Source organism: Mobula birostris, chromosome 6 (assembly GCF_030028105.1).
Source record: "Mobula birostris isolate sMobBir1 chromosome 6, sMobBir1.hap1, whole genome shotgun sequence".
Taxonomy (NCBI): Eukaryota; Metazoa; Chordata; class Chondrichthyes; order Myliobatiformes; family Myliobatidae; genus Mobula; species Mobula birostris.
Genome location: NC_092375.1, coordinates 27,721,781 through 27,736,688, shown reverse-complemented (window position 1 = coordinate 27,736,688; position 14,908 = coordinate 27,721,781). Strand labels below are relative to the sequence as shown.

The following is a 14,908-nucleotide window of genomic DNA, read 5'->3' as shown; positions in this document are numbered from 1 at the left end:
CACATAATATTTATCTGAGGTACATACTTACAGAAAGGAGAGGAAAGAACAATCAAAACAAGAAAATTATGTAAAAAGTAAGGAGTGATTTTTTTTTTTTTACAACATATTCATTGACTTGTGAGAATAAAATCAGGCCTACAAGGTATTACGCAGTTAGTCCTGACGAAGGGTCTCGGCCTGAAACATCGACTGCACCTCTTCCTACAGATGCTGCCTGGCCTGCTGCGTTCACCAGCAACTTTGATGTGTGTTGCTTGAATTTCCAGCATCTGCAGAATTCCTGTTGATTACGTAGTTAAACCATTTTTCCCAGTATGAATGAAATTGTTCCAACTTATGATTAATAGATGCGGTTATCTTCTCCATTTTGTAAATGTCCATTGTAATTTCCATCCATACATTTAAAGTTGGGCTCTCCTGTGATAGCCATTTCCTGATAAGGGTCTTTTTACCAGCCACTAGTAGTATATTCATTAAATATTTACCTTTCCAACCATCCTTGAGGTATATACCCAAAATATATGGTCTTACTTTCTAAGGGTATTTCACATTCAAAGATGTCTTGTGGGGCATTGTGTATCCCACTCCAATAGTCTTTGATAACGGGGCATTCCCAGAAAATATGATAATGATTTGCATTTTGATTTCCACAATTTCTCCAGCAAACAGGGAGGTTACTATCATAATGGGATTTCTGAGAGGGTGTAATAAAATATCTTATCAAGTTTTTCCACCAGAACTCCCTCCATTTCTGTGAACTGGTACACTTCCATTGATACCTCCATATTATTGTCCATTCTTCCTCAATATTATCCCTCCTTCCTTCTCCCATTTTGTTTTAATGTATGAAGTCGAACGTGTTTTAAGATTTGACAAACCCTTATACACACTTGAAATTATTCTACTACCGTTGTCTGAATTATACGCTTTTCTAAATAGTTCTATCAAACATGTACTTGCCTTGGTTACATTTTTAACTATCCTATTAACATACTGTCGCATCTGTAAATATCGATAATAAGTCTTGCTTTTCTAATAAGGGTTTCTCTTTGAGCATTTCAAAACTGAACAGTGTTCCTTCTTTCATTATATTGCAAATAGCTGTTATTCCTTTAGCTGTCCAGTCCTTAAATCTAGCATCCAGTTTGTTCAGCATAAAATCCGAGTCATATGCACACCATTTAAGAATTGCGATGTCTCTCTCTAGTTTATATTCTTTTATAATAGTTTTCCATATTTTAAGGGTCCATTTCACCCATGGGTTATCAATAGTATTTAGGTAACTTTGTAGGTTGTTATCAGCCAAAATTGCCTGTATGGGGATGGAAAGTACCCGCTCCTTAATGTTTTTCCATTGAGCGTCATATGATGGGTTGCACCAGCATATCACAGCTCTCAACTGTGCTGCAAAATAGTAATCTCTAAGAGAAGGTAGGCCCCATCCCCCCTTTTCCTTGGCTAATTGCAAAGTTTTGAGATGAATTCTAGGCCTTTTACCTTGCCATATATATCTTGATAACATCTTGTTCCATTCATTGAATTGATTTTGGTTAATCTCTATTGGTAGGGTCTGGAAGAGATAAGGTAGTCTGGGTAGTATATTCATTTTAATAGATTCAATCCTTGAACTGAGACCAAGAAAAGGAATTAGGTTCCATCTTTGTTATATCTTAATTTTATTTTATATATAGGCTGATAATTGCATTCTGATAATTTTGTCAATTCTTTTGGCATAATGATGCCCAAATATTTGACAGACTGTTTGCCATGCCCAAGGGAATCTACTTTCAATTTCTCTTGGTGGGCTATAGTTATATGAAAGTAGTTCGGTTTTAACTATGTTGATCTTGTATCCTGATAATTAGCCATATTGTTCATGGGATTGCAAAGAGTATGTTACAATCACATACAATCTAATGCAAGATTCTTGTTTCAGTCTCTTAGGGGTCCCTACTTCAGAGGCTGCCATTACATAGGAATAAAGGTATGGAAGACAGGAGTCAATATCACAACAGAAAACATACATACCTAATTCCAGAATAATATGGCTGCTATGATATTGCAATTTATTTCTGTCATCTACTCCACTACAATGAGGCAATCATTTTTATTTGAAAAGTGTACTTCTCTATCTCAAAGCAATTAAGGTTTTATTCTCTAAATGAACTGCAGAGCCTTATGAACTTTAATGTTTCACAAAGCATGGAGCATCACCAGCAGCTGCCACGCCAATGTGATATATCAGAATCAGATTTATTATTGATATAGGACATGAAAGTAGTTTTGTGACAGCAAGACATGAAAATGTATAAATTACAAAAAAAATGCAAAAGAAAGGAATAATGAGGTCATTTACATGGAACGTTCAAAAATATGAAGGTGGAAGAAAAGCTGTTCCTGAGTCATTGAGTTTGTGTCTTCAGGCTCCTATACCGCCTTCCCTAATGGTAGTAATGAGAAGAGGACATGTCCCAAAAGATGAGGATTCTTAATAATATGTTGCTTTCTTGAGACACAACTTCTTGAAGATGTCCTCAATGGGGCGGGAGGGTCACGTCCACATTAGAGCTGGCTGAATCTATTAACCTCCGCAGCTAGTAGTATTGGAGCTTCCATAAAAGGTCGTGATGCAACCAGTCGCGATGCTCTCCACACACAGCCATAGAAATTTGTAAGTGTTAATGGTGATGTACCAAATCTCCTCAAACTCATAACGAAGTACAGCCAAGAGGCTGCCTTCTTTGTGATCGCATCAATGTGGTGAACCCAGGAAATACCCTCTAAGGTGTTGACGCCCAAGAACTTCAAGTTCAAGTTTATTGTCATTTAACTGTATACTGCCAAAAAAGACAATATCCTCCAGACACAGGTGCACAACACAGTACTTATAACTCAACATACAACAAAGTATTATCACCACAAATAATAAGGTACATATACATAAGGTACTGACACTTGATGAGACCTGGGTACTGGCAGGGAGCTCAGTAGTCTTGTGACTTGTGGGGCAGGGGGGAGAAGCTATTTCCAATCCTAACAGTTCTTGTTCTCCTGCCTTGGGGAGGAAAGAGATTACTAGACAGATAGGAAGGATCACTGACAATGCTAAGGGCATTGTGTACACTCCTGAAAATTATCTCTAATGGGTGGAAGAGACACCCCAATAATCCCCTCTGTAGTCCTTGCAATGCTTTATTGGGACTTGCAGTAAGATGTCTTTCAATTCCCATACCAGTCAGTGATATAGCTGGTTAGGACACTCTCGATAGTACTCCTGTTAAAAAAAAAAAATGCTTAAAATGGGGGTAGGGGTGGGGGAGGGCAGCCTCACTCACCTCAATCTTCACTTGAAGCTACACACACACAAAATGGTGGAGGAACTCAGCAAGCTAGACAGCATCTATAGAAAACAGTCAACGTTTCGGGCTGAGATCCTCCAGCATTTTGTGTGTGTTGATGGATTTCCAGCATCTACAGGTTTTCTCATTTGTGATTGGTTCACGTGAAGCTGCTCACCTATTCCACCGTTGACCTCTCAATGAGGACGGATGTGTGTCCTGACTACTTATTCCTTAAACCTACAACTAGTTCCTTGCCATAGAAAAGCAGCATCCATCAAAGATCCTCACCACCCAGGCTATGCTCATTTCTCTCGGCTGGCATCAGGTAGTAGGTACAAGTGTCTCAGGACTTGGACCACCAGGTTCAAGAATAGTTACTACCACTCAACCATCAGGCTCTTGAATAAAAGGGGATAACTACACTCATTCTACCTCAGGTGTACCCACAACTGATGGTCTCACTTTAAGGACTCTATCTTGTTATTTCATGCTGTTATTTATATCTGCATTTGCAGAGTTTGTTGTCCATTGATCCTGTTTATAGGTACTGTTCCATGGATGTGCCCGCACAAGAAGAATGTCAAGGCTGTTTGTAGTGACATGTACGTGCCCTGATAATAAATTTTACTTTGTACTTTGGTCTTCTTGTCAATGATCCCGAGGATGATGTTGTGACACCACTCATCCTGTAAGTCTCATTGCCATCTGAGATTTTTACCAATTTAACAGCGGTGTCAGCAAATTTACGGATGCCTTTTGAGTTGTACTTAGCCACACAATCATGAGCGTAGAGGGAGTAGGACAGTCGGCTAAGCACGCATCCCTGAGGTGTGCTACGTTGACAGCCAGCGAGGAGATGCTGTTGCTGATACTTTTGGACTAAATGTGGAAAGCGGCCAGTGACTAAGTGGGCCAGTGAAGGAATGGTGCTTTGAGGCTTTGACTCCAGAGATTCTGGCAGTTTTGGCAGTTGGTCTGTGCAATCAAGTCAATCAAGATTTGAATAGATCAGCAGAAAGTTGTTGATTAGACAATCAAGATTTGAATAGCTCAGACTCAGCAGAAAGCAGCTGATTGGGCAGTCGAGGTCAGGTGACCAAGCATTTTGAAAAGCTCAAACACATAAATAAAGGGTAGCTCAAGTGGAGTGGCCTGTGGAAAACGGCCAGTGAGTGAGTGGGCCAGTGAAGGAGTGGAGCTTTGAGGTTTTGACGAGAAGAGGCGGAGGACAAGTTTGCTCGCAGTTAGTCTTTACAATGCCTCCTGAGACAGTGATGTGCCTCTCATTTGAGATGTGGCAGTCTTGGGGGAACTCCCCTCTCCTGCAGAGTCACATCTGCCAGAACTGCATACGGCTGGGCGATCTGGAAGACCATGTGAGGAATCTGGAGCAGCAGCTGGATGACCTTCGACTCATAAGGGAGAATGAGGCAGTCAGAGATGAGAGCTACAGGGAGGTAGTCACACCGAGGCTGTCGGAAGCAGGTCGCTGAGTGACAGTCAGAGAGGGGAAAGCGAAGGTGAGCAGACAGGTAGTGCAGAGCACCCCTGGAGCCATTCCCCTGAATAATAAGTTTACCATCCTGGATACTGTTGGAGGGGACAACCGAACAGGTGTGAGCCACTGTGGCAAGGCCTCTGGCACTGAGTCTGACCCGGTGGTGCAGAAGGGTGGGGCGGAGAAGAGGACAGCTGTTGTCATTGGAGACTCTATAGTCAGGGGAGCAGACAGATTTTGTGGACGTGAGAAGGATACCCGCATGGTTTGTTGCCTCCCGGGTGCCAAGGTCTGGGATGTCTCTGACCGGGTGCACGACATCCTGGTACGAGAGGGGAAGCAAACAGATGTCATAATACATGTTGGTACCAATGACATAGGCAGGAAGAGAGATGAAGTCCTGAAGTGTGAGTTTCAGGACCTAGGCAGAAGGTTGAAGAACAGGACCTCAAGGGTGGCGTTCTCAGGATTGCTGCCAGTGCTACGTGACAGTGATGGTAAGAATTGGAGGAGATGGCAGTTGAACGCGCGGCTGAGGAGTTGGTGCAGGGAGCAGGGTTTTAGAGTTTTGGATCATTTGGATCTCTTCTGGGGAAGGTGGGACCTGTACAGATTGGTTGGGTTGCACCTGAACCCGAGGGGGCGCAATATCCTTGCATGTAGGTTTGCTAGCATGGTACGGAAGGGTTTGAACTAATTTGCAAGGGGGATGGGACTCGGAGCGAAAGAGCAGTGAAAGAAGTGCATGGAGTAAAGCCAGATCTAACACATGGGGAGGCTTTGAGGAAAGAGAAGCAGAATAAATGGTGTAAAGGTAGTAAGGCAGAAGGGCTGAAGTGTGTGTACTTCAATGCAAGAAGCATCAGGAACAAAGGTGATGAACTGAGAGCTTGGATACATACATGGAATTATGATGTAGTGGCCATTACAGAGACATGGCTGGCACCAGGGCAGGAATGGATTCTCAATATTCCCGGATTTCAGTGCTTTAAAAGGGATAGAGAAGGGGGAGAAGGGGGAGAAGGGGGAGAAGGGGGAGAAGGGGGAGAAGGGGGAGAAGGGGGAGAAGGGGGAGAAGGGGGAGAAGGGGGAGAAGGGGGAGAAGGGGGAGAAGGGGGAGAAGGGGGAGAAGGGGGAGAAGGGGGAGAAGGGGGAGAAGGGGGGGGGAAAGGGGAGAAGGGGTGGCATTACTGGTCAGGGATACTATTACAGCTACAGAAAGGGTGGGTAATGTAGCAGGATCCTCTTTTGAGTCAGTATGGGTGGAAGTCAGGAACAGGAAGGGAGCAGTTACTCTATTGGGGGTATTCTATAGGCCCCCTGGTAGCAGCAGAGATACAGGGAAGCAGATTGGGAGGCAGATTTTGGAAAGGTGCAAAAATAACAGGATTGTTATCATGGGTGACTTTAACTTCCCTAATATTGATTGACACCTGATTAGTTCCAAGGGTTTAAATAGGGCAGAGTTTGTTAAGTGTGTCCAGGACGGATTCCTGTCACAGTATGTGGAGAGGCCGACTAGGGGGAATGCCATACTAGATCTAGTACTAGGTAATGAACCAGGTCAGGTCACAGATCTCTCAGTGGGTGAGCATCTGGGGGACAGTGACCACTGCTCCCTGGCCTTTAGCATTATCATGTAAAAGGACAGAATCAGAGAGGACAGGAAAATTTTTAATTGGGGAAGGGAAAATTATGAGGCTGTAAGACTAGAACTTGCAGGTGTGAATTGGGATGATGTTTTTGCAGGGAAATGTACTATGGACATGTGGTCGATGTTTAGAGATCTCTTTCAGGATGTTAAGGATAAATTTGTCCCGGTGAGGAAGATAAAGAGTGGTAGGGTGAAGGAACCATGGGTGACAAGTGAGGTGGAAAATCTAGTCAGGAGGAAGAAGGCAGCATACATGAGGTTTAGGAAGCAAGGATCAGATGGGTCCATTGAGGAATATAGGGAAGCAAGAAAGGAGCTTAAGAAAGGGCTGAGAAGAGCAAGGAGGGGGCATGAGAAGGCCTTGGCGAGTAGGGTAAAGGAAAACCCCAAGGCATTCTTCAATTATGTGAAGAACGAAAGGATGACAGGAGTGAAGGTAGGACCGATTAGAGATAAAGGTGGGAAGATGTGACTGGAGGCTGTGGAAGTGAGTGAGGTCCTCAACGAATACTTCTCCGGTATTCACCAATCAGAGAGAACTTGATGATGGTGTGGACAATATGAGTGAGGTTGATGTTCTGGAGCATGTTGATATTAAGGGAGAGGAGGTGTTGGAGTTGTTAAAATACATTAGGACATATAAGTCCCCGGGGCCTGACGGAATATTCCCCAGGCTGCTCCAGGAGGTGAGGGAAGAGATTGTTGAGCCTCTGGCTAGGATCTTTATGTCCTCGTTGTCCACGGGAATGGTACCAGAGGACTGGAGGGAGGCGAATGTTGTCCCCTTGTTCAAAAAAGGTAGTAGGGATAGTCCGTGTAATTATAGACCAGTGAGTGTTACGTCTATGGTGGGAAAGCTGTTGGAAAAGATTCTTAGAGATAGGATCTATGGGCATTTAGAGAATCATGGTCTGATCAGGGACAGTCAGCATGGCTTTGTGAAGGGCAGATCGTGTCTAACAAGCCTGATAGAGTTCTTTGAGGAGGTGACCAGGCATATAGATGAGGGTAGTGCAGTGGACGTGATCTATATGGATTTTAGTAAGGCATTTGACAAGGTTCCACACGGTAGGCTTATTCAGAAAGTTAGAAGGCATGGGATCCAGGGAAGTTTGGCCAGGTGGATTCAGAATTGGCTTGCCTGCAGAAGGCAGAGGGTGGTGGTGGAGGGAGTACATTCAGATTGGAGGATTGTGACTAGTGGTGTCCCACAAGGATCTGTTCTGGGACCTCTACTTTTTGTGATTTTTTTATTAACGACCTGGATGTGGGGATAGAAGGGTGGGTTGGCAGGTTTGCAGATGACACAAAGGTTGGTGGTGTTGTAGATAGTGTAGAGGATTGTCGATGATTGCAGAGAGACATTGACAGGATGCGGAAGTGGGCTGAGAAGTGGCAGATGGAGTTCAACCCGGAGAAGTGTGATGTGGTACACTTTGGAAGGACAAGCTCCTAGGCAGAGTACAAAGTAAATGGCAGGATACTTGGTAGTGTGGAGGAGCAGAGGGATCTGGGGGTACATGTCCACAGATCCCTGAAAGTTGCCTCACAGGTAGATGGGTAGTTAACACCCCATAAGCTTTCTTAAGTCGAGGGACAGAGTTTAAGAGTCGCGATGTAATGATGCAGCTCCATAAAACTCTGGTTAGGCCACAATTGGAGTACTGTGTCCAGTTTTGGTCGCCTCACTATAGGAAGGATGTGGAAGCATTGGAAAGGGTACAAAGGAGATTTACCAGGAATGCTGCCTGGTTTAGAGAGTATGCATTATGATCAGAGGTTAAGGGAGCTAGAGCTTTACTCTTTGGAGAGGAGGAGGATGAGAGGAGACATGATAGAGGTGTACAAGATAATAAGAGGAATAGATAGAGTGGATAGCCAGCACCTCTTCCCCAGGGCACCACTGCTCAATACAAGAGGACATAGCTTTAAGCTAAGCGGTGGGAAGTTCAAGGGGAATATTAGAGGAAGGTTTTTTCACTCAGAGAGTGGTTGGTGTGTGGAATGCACTGCCTGAGTCAGTGGTGGAGGCAGATACACTAGTGAAGTTTAAGAGACTACTGGACAGGTATATGGAGGAATTTAAGGTGGGGGGTTATATGGGAGGCAAGGTTTGAGGGTTGGCACAGCATGTGGGCCGAAGGGCCTGTAATGTGCTGTACTATTCTATGTTCTACGATACAGGTTTCCCCCCACCATCCGAAGGTACAGCGTTCTTATGAAATGGTTCGTAAGCCGGAATGTCGTAAAGCAAAGAAGTAATTCCCATTTATATATATATGGGAAAAATTTGTGAGCGTTCGCAGACCCAAAAATAATCTACCAAATAACACAAAACCTAAAATAACAGTAACATATAGTAAAAGCAGGAATGATATAAATACACAGCCTATATAAAGTAGAAATACTTTTCTATAATCATTGCCTGTACTGTTCACTGTAGCAAAAATCTCACGCAGGCACTCTTGGCAAAAACACGGCGCAAGCGCTCTCCAGTAACCTTTAAGCTATGAGGCCAGCCAGCCAAATCATACCAAATAACACAAAAATACACAGCCGATATAAAGTAGAAATAATGTATCACTTACGGGAATCCAGAAGACATCGAGCACACTGATGATGGTGTGTTAGGCTGAGTCGGAGGTTGGGGTGGTGCAGTGGCCCCCACCCTCCGGGCCGCTGACCAATACCGATCCGCAAAGCATTCCGAGATGCAGCAGGTAGCCGGGACGCACCCGGCACACCTTTAAGAAAAAAGCCGAAATAAACAAGCTAATTAATTAGGTACCGCCCGACACGTAAATGTGGGCCCAGATCAGAGGCGACTGCCGATTGCGTCGCCTCTGATCTGGGCTGACATTTACGTGTCGGGCGGCACCTAATTAATTAGCTTGTTTATTTTGGCTTTTTTCTTAAAGATGTGCTGGGTGCGTCCCGACTACTGCTGCATTCTCCGCGGCCCGGGGGTTGGGGTGGTTTATTTCCATGAGGGCAGGCAGGTCATCTTCTTCTATGTCGATGTCGAAGGTCAAGGTTCGTCATCTGCTGTGGCTGATGTGGAAGGCTTGCTTGACTGCTTAGCCTCGCACATTTTTCTATCATATAGTTCTTTGTAAGGACTCAAACCATCTTGCAAATTTGCCCTAAACCGACATACCCTTTCAAAATTAAAGTCATACTTTATCATTGCAGTGAAAATCTCACGCAGTTGCTTCACATTCAGTTCCCGGATAACTTCACTTTCGGTCCGTTCGCTACTGCATTCGGTTTCGATTGTTATCCTTTCCTCTTCCAATTACATCAGCTCTTCATCTATCAGTTCTTGGTCATGGGATGCCAAAACCTCTTCAACATCATCTTTGTCAACTTCCACAAGCCAAACTCACTTTGTCCTTACTTCGTTCACCACATCGAAACACTTAATTATGTCTAGTTTTACGCCAAGTGTAACACCCTTGCGAGCTCTTTTAGGCTTTACCAATACCTTGGAACTCATCTTGCAAACGGCTGCTCACAGGCACATGTTTAAGCAATGCCGGCGAAAATGCAATTCCGAATCTGGGGGGGAAGGAGTGGCTGCTTGGGGCGCGCGCTGCTTTTTTTTCGTAACAATGAAAGCACCTTCTGTTAGCGAAAACAGGTAACTAATGTAGGTCTTTCGTAAGAGTGAGGTTTTGTAAATCGAACGTTCGAAAAGTGGGAGACACCTGTATGTGCCCTGAAAATACAGCTGACTGTTCTTAGCAAACAGAAATAAAACAAAACTGTAATTTTATCAGGTTGAACTCTCTCATTCCTGGCACTTCATTTTCCTTTGTAGCTGCAGCCCAGTTCCAAGAAGACAACGACCTTTTACTTGAGAAGCTCAGCCTCAGATTGTTGCCTCCAGCCAGCTGACCCAAATTACAGAGTGGCTGGCTTTAGGGCATCAAGCATGTTACCCGAGAAGCCTTGGTGAGATATTAATTTTTGATCTTGTGATATCCTAAAACTTGTACACCTGCTAGGGAAATGGCTAGACAAAGATCTGGCAGACACCAAAATTGCATTAATCTTTGAACCCAACGATGAGCGGTGCTAAATCATACGTATTTTGATAGTGTTACTGTCATTCTTCTCAATCTGTGGAAGCTCTGATCACAATGAGAAAGTCAGAAAGACTGGGGTGTGAAGTTAAGGTTGCATATGTAAGCCACATTTATGTAATTTATTAATTTATGTAAGCCACATCTCTGTTCAATTAGGGCAGTCTCCTTAGCCTTCTCAGTTAAGGCACCTGTGTATGCAGAATAATTTGCTGATGTGTAGCATGTCTGCATTCACAATGAATGGAATCGTCCATCATGTGTAACCACAATCTGCTCATGAGTGGGATCTCTGCAGATATCCTGCTGTCCACCTCTTCAATAAAGCACCAACATTATTGAATCAATTGTCTTTCTTTTCAAGATGAAATTTTAAGGAGAAACCCAAGCAATTCTTGTAGAGTGATGCAACAAAATGCAAAGTGAAGTACCAGTTGAAGACTTTAACTTACACATAATATCAGAGGGAAAATGGAAGAACATCTGTGTGAGATACCATGTAAACTGAGACAGTAAATCAGAAAGAATATTTCAACTGTTGTGAAGCCACTGACCTGGAGGTAATAGAAAACTAAAATCACCCAGTAACAAGATGTGCATTGGGTTGAATAATGGAAATTTAACAGCAACAATAAGAAGCTAGGGAACTTTGAACGAACTTACAAATCATTTTTTAACCGAAAATATGTAGAGTATACTCATTTATAGTATATATGTTTTTGAAATAATTTGGAGTAACATAAGAGTAAAGCTTTCTAAATGTGCCAAGTATTTAGAGTATAACAAACTCTAACATTTAATGATCATCTCAAACTTCACTTGCTACTAGCTTCCAAAACCCTTAGCGAGTTACAGACCAAATTATCTTGCAACATATTGTGCTGTGCCATTAACACCTGCAGAACCTTAAAAGCAAAAGGACTACAGTTTGAATAGGTAAATCCCAATCTTCTTGACTACTTGAGTAGGAATTGTAAAATTTTGTTATAGCCACTTCTTACAAGATCCATATTATGGATAGATATAATATTCCACATATGTGCAATAAAACTAAACTGGCCTAGGTGATGAACTGCACGACAGGTTTCAGTCAAGAATCTGTAACCGTTAAGTACAGTAGTATATTTACAATGCCTTGCAAACCCCTCATGGCTGCCAATCGGAGCTCCAGGACTGAATACGGAGACTGCTCACCTTCTTCTTCATCTTGGAAGCTGAGTAACGCCGCCCGCGGCACCTCCTTTTCTCGGTTTCTTTTCTTGTCTTTGCCGGGAAGTTTGGCAGCACCGGGGGCGGGCGCAGTTTTGGCGAGGCCGAGGCCTGACGCGGCTTTGAAAGGGTCGAGGAGCGGCGCGGTTTTGACAAGACCGACGCCAGCCACAGGTTTGGGGGCGACTAGGCCCTGTAGGGGTTGGACAGGATCTAGGCCCGGCGAGAACTTGACAGGGCCGAGCACCGGGGCGCAGAGGACCGGTTTGGGGAGTAGCGGTAGGCCAACGCCAGGTTCGCAGATACCCAGGTTTGGCGGCGGCTCGCCACTCTTCTCGTGGCTGTTGTTGATGAGCGCGGCCTCGGCTCCCCCGCTCACTTGGGCCGGTTCCTGGCTTGGCCCATCCTCCCGCTCTTCCTCTTCAGAATCGTTCCGCCGTCTGAAGTTTCTGCGTGATTTCTTAAACATTGTCGCGGTGAAATGAAGGGCTGCGACTAGGCAGCGATGCAGCCTCAAGTAGCCGGCGGAGGGGCCGAGTCCCAACCACGGCGCCCCCTGGAGTCCGCGCCGAGTCCCAACCACAGCGCCCCCTGGAGCCCGGGCCGAGTCCCAATCACAGCGCCACCCCCTCGCCCCCCGGCCCCCGCCCCCCGAGTCCCAACCACAGCGCCCCCTGGAGCCCGGGCTGAGTCCCAACCACAGCGCCACCCCCTCGCCCCCCCGCCCCCCAAGTCCCAACCACAGCGCTCCATGGAGCCCGGGCCGAGTCCCAATCACAGCGCCACCCCCTCGCCCCCCGGCCCCCGCCCCCCGAGTCCCAACCACAGCGCCCCCTGGAGCCCGGGCTCAGTCCCAACCACAGCGCCACCCCCTCGCCCCCCGCCCCCCGAGTCCCAACCACAGCGCCCCCTGGAGTCCGGGCCGAGTCCCAATCACAGCGCCACCCCCTCGCCCCCCGGCCCCCGCCCCCCGAGTCCCAACCACAGCGCCCCCTGGAGCCCGGGCTCAGTCCCAACCACAGCGCCACCCCCTCGCCCCCCGCCCCCCGAGTCCCAACCACAGCGCCCCATGGAGCCCGGGCCGAGTCCCAATCACAGCGCCACCCCCTCGCCCCCCAGCCCCCGCCCCCCGAGTCCCAACCACAGCGCCCCCTGGAGCCCGGGCTCAGTCCCAACCACAGCGCCACCCCCTCGCCCCCCCGCCCCCCGAGTCCCAACTACAGCGCCAACCCCCGCCCCCCGAGTCCCAACCACAGCGCCCCATGGAGCCCGGGCTCAGTCCCAACCACAGCGCCACCCCCTCGCCCCCCGCCCCCCGAGTCCCAACCACAGCGCCAACCCCCGCCCCCCGAGTCCCAACCACAGCGCCCCATGGAGCCCGGGCTCAGTCCCAACCACAGCGCCACCCCCTTGCCCCCCGCCCCCCGAGTCCCAACCACAGCGCCCCATGGAGTCTGGGCTGAGTCCCAACTACAGCGCCACCCCCCGCCCCCCCAAGTCCCAACCACAGCGCCAATCCCCCCGCCGCCCGCCCCCCGAGTCCCAAACACACCGCCCCCCCCCCAGAGTCCAGGCTGAATTCCAGTCGCAGCGCGCCCCCCCCGCATCACCCCTCCCCCGGAGTCCAAACTGACATCCAGCTGCAGCGCCCCCCCCCGGGAATCCGGGCAGATTCCCAGTTACAGCGCCTCCCAGAGTCCGAGATGGAGGGATTGGTAACGTTTCCGGAAATCCGGTATGAGTGGCGTCACAACACACAGCTCCCAGAGTCTGGAACGACACCTGTCCACCATCCTAGAGTCAGTGTTGAAAGCGGGATTGCATAGCAATGTGTTCCCCGTCGGTCCTTAGCGTTCAGTTCTGTAAATTCTGGTTGACAGGGAAAATTTGAAACCTGTAGAATGTACTTGATAAAGCAGATGGATGCGTGAATTGTGTGACAGTGCTTCTTCCGTAGAGATTTGAAGTTCTCCGTGCCTCTTCTCTAAAACAACTTTCTGAGGAAAGTAGGACACTCTACAGACATTTTCAATCCGAAAAGCCATAGTTGAAAAGGTCAGGCAACACACATCAAAGTTGCTGGTGAACGCAGCAGGCCAGGCAGCATCTGTAGGAAGAGGTGCAGTCGACGTTTCAGGCCGAGACCCTTCGTCAGGACTAACTGAAGGAAGAGTGAGTAAGGGATTTGAAAGTTGGAGGGGGAGAGGGAGATCCAAAATGATAGGAGAAGACAGGAGGGGGAGGGATGGAGCCAAGAGCTGGACAGGTGATAGGCAAAAGGGGATACGAGAGGATCATTGGACAGGAGGTCCGGGAAGAAAGACAAAGGGGGGGGACCCAGAGGATGGGCAAGGCGTATATTCAGAGGCACAGAGGGAGAAAAAGGAGAGTGAGAGAAAGAATGTGTGTATAAAAATAAGTAACAGATGGGGTACGAAGGGGAGGTGGGGCATTAGCGGAAGTTAGAGAAGTCGATATTCGTGCCATCAGGCTGGAGGCTACCCAGACGGAATATAAGGTGTTGTTCCTCCCACCTGAGTGTGGCTTCATCTTTGCAGTAGAGGAGGCCGTGGATAGACATGTCAGAATGGGAATGGGATGTGGAATTAAAATGTGTGGCCACTGGGAAATCCTGCTTTCTCTGGCGGACAGAGCGTAGGTGTTCAGCAAAGCGGTCTCCCAGTCTGCGTCGGGTCTCGCCAATATATAAAAGGCCACATCGGGAGCACCGGACGCAATATATCACCCCAGCAGACTCACAGGTGAAGTGTTGCCTCACCTGGAAGGACTGTTTGGGGCCCTGAATGGTGGTAGGGGAGGAAGTGTAAGGGCATGTGTAGCACTTGTTCCACTTACACGGATAAGTGCCAGGAGGGAGATCAGTGGGGAGGGATGGGGGGGACGAATGGACAAGGGAGTTGTGTAGGGAGCGATCCCTGCGGAATGCAGGGGGGGGGGAGGGAAAGATGTGCTTAGTGGTGGGATCCCGTTGGAGGTGGCAGAAGTTACGGAGAATAATATGTTGGACCCGGAGGCTGGTGGGGTGGTAGGTGAGGACCAGGGGAACCCTATTCCTAGTGGGGTGGCGGGAAGATGGAGTGAGAACAGATGTACGTGA

At 47.3% G+C, this 14,908-nt stretch overlaps 1 protein-coding gene across 1 annotated transcript in view; it reads right to left on the bottom strand.

The window, feature by feature from the left end:
• paxbp1 (PAX3 and PAX7 binding protein 1) overlaps positions 1-12,397 on the bottom strand; it is a 60,357-nt gene extending 47,960 nt beyond the window's left edge. The window contains exon 1 of the mRNA XM_072260070.1: positions 11,776-12,397. Within this exon, the coding sequence (XP_072116171.1) occupies positions 11,776-12,259 (484 nt within the window). The 5' untranslated portion in view covers positions 12,260-12,397. The remainder of the gene's footprint in view (positions 1-11,775) is intronic.
• Between the last annotated feature and the right edge of the window lie 2,511 nt (positions 12,398-14,908).